Here is a 6,985-nt window from a genome sequence, read left to right as displayed (position 1 = left end):
ACAAAATTCAGAAAATTGTTTTGTTCAACTCAGCTATATTATGATCAATCGCGAGTTGCAACTGTGCAACTCGTCAAATTGCAGAAAATTGATGCATTGACGAGATCCGTTATCTCGTCAAAACGTCAATTTTCTGAATTTTGTCAAGTTACCATCTCGTCAACTTGTCAATTTGCAGATAATTGTCGTTTTGTCAAGTTTTATCGATAACTCGTCAATGCAATGTCTCTTCTACGCTTCCGTAGTTTTTAATACTCCGCTCGGTACCTGTTCATTTCGAAATTAGAGAAGACTTCATGATGATGTCATATGCAGGAACGGACTGCACATGCGTAGATATTGGAGGTGAAACAAATCCAGTGACTGGCAGAAAAAAAAAGTCTATTGAAAACTTAAAATGGCAGGCAACAGCAGCAATAAGTGTAAGGATTAAAACTGTGTATTCAGAGATGTGAGAGGGAGTTTCCAATCTCGTATATTATAATGGTCTTGGAGTGGGTGGGTGGGCGAAAGTGACCCCCAATGTGGTCGAGCCCGTATTCAAGAATTCGGACATGGAGGGGCACAATAATTTTAGAAGGGGTGCCAACAATTTAAGGGGGTGGGGTTGTAATATATGGGTACACAGTATAGTCTGTTTGGGTGAAGGGGGACGGGCACGGCATCCAGTACCTAGGCCTGAAGCGGCTCCAGGGGCATAGTCCTGCTAGTTCCGCTACAAAGGTATTGGTATTCCTTGTTCTCTTGTAGCGACTATGAAGCAAAAACTGTATGCCAGAAGAGAATTAATTACTCTGCGATTTCCCTAGACTGTATCATAGTGTCAGAGTGAGGGTCCAGTGAGTTAAACCGTAGATGTTACAGTATATATTTCTTGATTCCTCGTAGCGATAGCTAGTGACGTCATCAACAATCTGACGACTTACTATAGAAGAATTTCGTAGTTGTCGTTCATTCCTATAACTTAACCTCTCTGTCTGTCCAAACAGAAATCAATATGGTTAACTCTGAGTAGGGAGTTGTGAGGGTTTAAAGTAATTACATTTGTCATAGATTGTTTGTCGCTACTATAAGACTTTGCAGCTGATTGCGGTTATCATTAATGTAAACATGTTAGTTCGGGCCATTTCACGTTAAATTTTTTATTTCGGGCGAAAAAAGTCTCGTTTGCAATGGAATCTGACGAATCTACATGTCATTGTTGTCTCTTCAAAAATTAATGCTGTGCCTTAAGTCATATTTAAAGGTGCTTAATATTAATAATTATAAAAATTTATATAGCGCTTAATACAGCGTTTCAAATCGCTTTGCAAAGTAGGAAAGAGACAAAGGAAACCAAGGAAAACAAGAAAAAAAACACAAAAAAAACTAGGAATCAAACAGAAATGTTTTAAGTTGTCTCTTGAAAATACAAAGGGAGGGAGAGTCACGAACGTGAAATGGGAGTTCGTTCCAAAGAGAAGGCGCAGCGACAGAAAAGGCAGGGTCGCCATAACGAGTGCGGGTACGTGGACCAGGAGTTAATTGCAAATGCGCATGATAGGAAGAGCGGAGCGTAACTGTAGTTGACCGACGCAAAGGATTAAGAAGGTCAGTAATATATTGAGAGCCAAGCCCGTTGATCGCTTTGCAGGTGTGAAGTAGGATCTTAAACTGGATGCGCTGAGAGACGGGAAGCCAATGCAATGAACGGAGTACAGGAGTGATGTGCTTAGCCTATTGATTCTTTCTTTTTGAAATTCACTGCTTGTGAGTGGCACTCAATATTGAGATCCTCTTTGCTCTGTCAGCGATTTAAATGTTATGTTTCATAAAAACTAACTCTTTTCAGTCATCATCATATACTGACCGTCTTGTGCGACTCATATTTTACAAATTATCTTAAATTTTATCTTTTTGTTAAATTCTTACTTTAAGAATAAAAATGTGAAACACAAGAAATGCTTTTTATAGGACTTATATATTTCTCATATTTACAATCATAAATTATAACAGGCGGCAAGAATTGAAGCTTGATATACACTTGGCATTACTCGTAGCACCAACTTGTAAGTCTTACCGTTGTGGCCTGTATTTTTTTATGAATATAAGAAACACTGTCCTTGATATTATAAAAAAAAATACCCAACAGCTGAACTTTAATGAAATAAAAATAAAAAGGACTTTACGACTACCACGTAGGCCTACTTTATGTGTTACCTACGATAATTAGAAGATTTTACCTTAACAAAACTATCACTTTCCTTCTGTTACTAATTGGCAGTGCGGTAAAACCCCGCTCCCCTCCTAACTCCCCCACCCACAAAATGAAAACAGTAGATTCAGCCACTGTTATTACTTTTTTAGCTTAATACCGTTCCTAAACAAGTTCTACCACGAAACATTTTGTGAGAGTTCAACCAAAATAGCTCCTATTTGATATCTTCAATTAATAAAGTTTTATATCTTGTAATGCAAAATTGTGTACAATACCTCAAAAGTTAAAATCTTTACGTGTTAATCTCTAATTTAATTGCCTAAATGAATCCGAGGTGGAATAGATTGTTATATTTTAATCGTCATTATCAGAAGTGCTGCTATCGGCACTTCTGCGACGTCTGTCAGCTGGAGCATCAGTCACTGCATCTTCATCCTCGACTTCAGTCACTACATCCTCTTCATCTTCGACTTCAGTCACTGTCTCCTCTTCATCTTCGTCAGTTGTGTTCTCTGTATCTTCACTTTCATCGTCTGTGTCATTGCTCTCCTCCTCGTCTTCATCAGAAGTGCTACTATCGGCGTCTTCATCAGAATTGCTGTTATCGGCACTTCTGCGACGTCTGTCAGCTGGAGCATCAGTCACTGCATCTTCATCCTCGACTTCAGTCACTACATCCTCTTCATCTTCGACTTCAGTCACTGTCTCCTCTTCATCTTCGTCAGTTGTGTTCTCTGTATCATCACTTACATCGTCTGTGTCATTGCTCTCCTCCTCGTCTTCATCAGAAGTGCTACTATCGGCGTCGTCATCAGAAGTGCTACTATCGTCACTTCTGCGACGTCTGTCAGCTGGAGCATCAGTCACTGCATCTTCATCCTCGACTTCAGTCACTACATCCTCTTCATCTTCGACTTCAGTCACTGTCTCCTCTTCATCTTCGTCAGTTGTGTTCTCTGTATCATCACTTTCATCGTCTGTGTCATTGCTCTCCTCCTCGTCTTCATCAGAAGTGCTACTATCGGCGTCGTCATCAGAAGTGCTACTATCGTCACTTCTGCGACGTCTGTCAGCTGGAGCATCAGTCACTGCATCTTCATCCTCGACTTCAGTCACTACATCCTCTTCATCTTCGACTTCAGTCACTGTCTCCTCTTCATCTTCGTCAGTTGTGTTCTCTGTATCATCACTTTCATCGTCTGTGTCATTGCTCTCCTCCTCGTCTTCATCAGAAGTGCTACTATCGGCGTCGTCATCAGAAGTGCTACTATCGTCACTTCTGCGACGTCTGTCAGCTGGAGCATCAGTCACTGCATCTTCATCCTCGACTTCAGTCACTACATCCTCTTCATCTTCGACTTCAGTCACTGTCTCCTCTTCATCTTCGTCAGTTGTGTTCTCTGTATCATCACTTTCATCGTCTGTGTCATTGCTCTCCTCCTCGTCTTCATCAGAAGTGCTACTATCGGCGTCGTCATCAGAAGTGCTACTATCGTCACTTCTGCGACGTCTGTCAGCTGGAGCATCAGTCACTGCATCTTCATCCTCGACTTCAGTCACTACATCCTCTTCATCTTCGACTTCAGTCACTGTCTCCTCTTCATCTTCGTCAGTTGTGTTCTCTGTATCATCACTTTCATCGTCTGTGTCATTGCTCTCCTCCTCGTCATCATCAGAAGTGCTACTATCGGCGTCTGCATCAGAAGTGCTACTATCGGCACTTCTGCGACGTCTGTCAGCTGGTGCATCAGTCACTGCATCTTCATCCTCGACTTCAGTCACTACATCCTCTTCATCTTCGACTTCAGTCACTGTCTCCTCTTCATCTTCGTCAGTTGTGTTCTCTGTATCATCACTTTCATCGTCTGTGTCATTGCTCTCCTCCTCGTCATCATCAGAAGTGCTACTATCGGCGTCTTCATCAGAAGTGCTACTATCGGCACTTCTGCGACGTCTGTCAGCTGGAGCATCAGTCACTGCATCTTCATCCTCGACTTCAGTCACTACATCCTCTTCATCTTCGACTTCAGTCACTGCATCCTCTTCATCTTCGTCAGTTGTGTTCTCTGTATTATCACTTTCATCGTCTGTGTCATTGCTCTCCTCCTCGTCGTCGCTTGTGTCGTTACTAACGGAGCTACTGCCATCACTTCTACGCTGTCTTAAGTTGTTGGCATTGTCTTCAAAATAGAAATTTGTACCTGTTGAGAAATTTAAAAGGTAGTAATGTATTACTAACATTGCAATATTTCGGTGGTTTAAATTTAAAGCTATTTCAAGTAAATGTATAATTCATTAAGTTTTGTTCACTTTTACAGTTAGAAATGTATAGTTGTGTGAACTTCGAACAATCTAGAACACCCCAATTATGCTCGTTTAGTCGTCCACATTTTACAGAAGCTGTCATATAATAATTTAATCATACAACTTCGAATTAAATGCAATAGTAACTGCTTTAGGTTACTGAATATGGTTGACGATACTGATAAAGAAGCTCATATTATCATTATTTCTACATTGGTTTTTCAAATTCGTGTGTTGCTCATATGATAGCTAAAGACGGATTAATATAACAATAAGGATGGTGTATCATCGCAAATTGTATGCAAAGACTGAATCATTTGAATTACTTCAAATACAAATGTCGGCGATTGGCAATGATTTCACCTTGATGGGAATATAATTTAAGTAGATTAGTTGAATTGATTTGTCTACGTAAGGGGTAAACATTCTAAGATACGGACAAGAAATATTCTAAATAATCGGACCATTTTAGGTCCTACAATATTTTATTTTAGAATAACAAATTTACCTTTCCGTAGTAAGAGAGGCGCTGTCTGTGACTCTTGTGGCAACAGCAAAATCATCACTCCAAAGAATAGAGACATGGAAACGAATGCAAGATGGAGCTTCATGACGAGTTGATAATATTAGCTTGTGGTGGTGATCTAAAAAAAAATTAGAAAGATGGAAAAAACAAAATTATGAAATGAAGTGAGAAACAACAAATAAACTGGATAATATATAAGGTATTATCTGCACAGTGTATTATTGTGAATGTAATATTTACCAACATTATTCTCAATGTCTTCTATAGTCCATTATTTTGATTTTTTTTTTTATATTATTTAAAAAGCTGAATGGCACATATTTCAAACACGATTTTGACCGTCAAGTTCAGCAATAGAAATAAAGTAACAATATTACCCGCCAATGTAGGTATTTCATGATTGATTTAAGTTAGTATATATCTATATTTATACAGTATAACATCAGTGTGGAAATCCTAACGCGGTTAACTAAAAGTGCTGTCTTAAAGCTTGTTTTATTAGTTTTATAAGGTGATGTCATTTTTGCTCGTTATACACGAAAAATTACTATATATACAATATTATACTTTACTTTAACAACCAAAGTGGTACTAGGGAAGATGGTATTTGGTATAAACTCCAAAGATTTGCAAGAGGAATTAAAAATAGCGACGAAGTTGTGGAACACAAAATTTACCTCGGTCAAATTAATCTAATTTAGTTTCATCAGAGCAAAAGCTGTATAACGTTATTCTTTTCACTTCAAGTTAAAAATTTCAAAGTGGCAATTGCCTTCTTTTATCAAAATAATATTTTTCAAGTATACCAGACATAAGTTTGATAGCAGATTGTATGCTCTTAATGTCAGTGGACACCATCAAATATACAGGTTTCAGTTCTTAATACTCAGCTATTCAAGTATGGAAATTTTATTAGTTAAGAAAGAATATAATTATATTAAAATGATGTTATGAGTTATTCCTGGTGTACCAACGTTACTTTTTTACAAATCAAAGTAGTTAAGGCTATCCTGACAAGGACTAAAAGTTTACGTTAACTTACAATCGTACAATTAATACAATGAAATGATTACTTCACAATTGTTTACTAAGGACCGATTATTAAAACCAATCGTATCCTACAAGTTCCCTTTTATTTAATTAACGAAGAACAAGCAGGCCTATAATAGTACAGTGTACTCACCAAAATATAAGTTGAATTCTGATTTTTCTGATTAAGTTCTTGGTATATCTTTAGTAGTTTCTTTCTTCTTTACTCTTGTCTTTACTTGAAGAAGTCTCCGTAATTTGTGAACCTCTCAACGATTGCTGGCCATATTTATACCCTTTTTTCTCACTAAATATTACAGTGCAGAAAACTTGACCACCTATTGTTATTTCGTTTAATCAAACAAATGACTCACGGTGGCACGAGGAATCCACCGCCAAACCTGTTTTTTTTTAACCTCCAAAGCAGTGTTGCTTGAATGCACTTACCATCTATGAATATTCATATCAAACCGTGTAAAATTCAAGCGTAATCGATTAAATTGTTATAAGCTAATGAAATTTGTTACTATAAGATTGGAAAATGACCAATAGTATTATAAAGTTAAATCAATTAACTGAAAACTGCTCCGTCACGTCTATGAGGTCAACTGAATGGATATACATGGGCAGCTTACAGAACTTGCAAAATAAGAGGGGTGTGGGGTGCAGGGGAGGAGCCAAACATCCCCAGGTTCAGTCGGTCTCTACACCCAAAAATATATGCCATGAGAAGTTTGCACATGCAGTACAACATATTGTCAGAGATGACATTCAAGTGCATTATATAACCTGATACAGTGGTAAAAAAAAAGGTCTGCTGATTGTGGATTGGAAACGAAAGAATGAAACGCTATTTGACTATTTATACATATCAGTGGTTTTAAATCTGTATCTCACAACACGTGCTTCTCGTTTTGCCAAACCATTCA

The 6,985-nt window shown here is 38.1% G+C and overlaps 1 protein-coding gene across 1 annotated transcript; it reads right to left on the bottom strand.

Moving 5' to 3' along the window:
• Nucleotides 1-1,967: 1,967 nt before the first annotated feature.
• On the bottom strand, nt 1,968-6,344 carry LOC139960554 (uncharacterized). Its single transcript, XM_071959001.1, has 3 exons — nt 6,211-6,344; nt 5,010-5,145; nt 1,968-4,398 (listed from the first exon to the last, which is right to left on the bottom strand). Exons 2-3 carry the CDS (start codon nt 5,110-5,112, stop codon nt 2,552-2,554), a joined length of 1,950 nt encoding a protein of 649 aa, XP_071815102.1. The 5' UTR covers nt 5,113-5,145; nt 6,211-6,344; the 3' UTR covers nt 1,968-2,551.
• Between the last annotated feature and the right edge of the window lie 641 nt (nt 6,345-6,985).

The sequence above is a fragment of the Apostichopus japonicus genome, chromosome 19, assembly GCF_037975245.1.
Source record: "Apostichopus japonicus isolate 1M-3 chromosome 19, ASM3797524v1, whole genome shotgun sequence".
Taxonomy (NCBI): domain Eukaryota; kingdom Metazoa; phylum Echinodermata; class Holothuroidea; order Aspidochirotida; family Stichopodidae; genus Apostichopus; species Apostichopus japonicus.
The sequence above is the reverse complement of the archived record's forward strand: the minus strand, read 5'-3'. Positions and strand labels throughout refer to the sequence as shown.

What these genes read in the sequence shown, in the direction of transcription:
- LOC139960554 (XM_071959001.1), bottom strand. Translation starts at nt 5,112, where the DNA reads ATGAAGCTCCATCTTGCATTCGTTTCCATGTCTCTATTCTTTGGAGTG. An exon ending in GCCTCTCTTACTACGGAAAG is followed by an intron (nt 4,399 to 5,009) that starts GTAAATTTGTTA and finishes ATTTCTCAACAG; the next exon opens with GTACAAATTTCTATTTTGAA.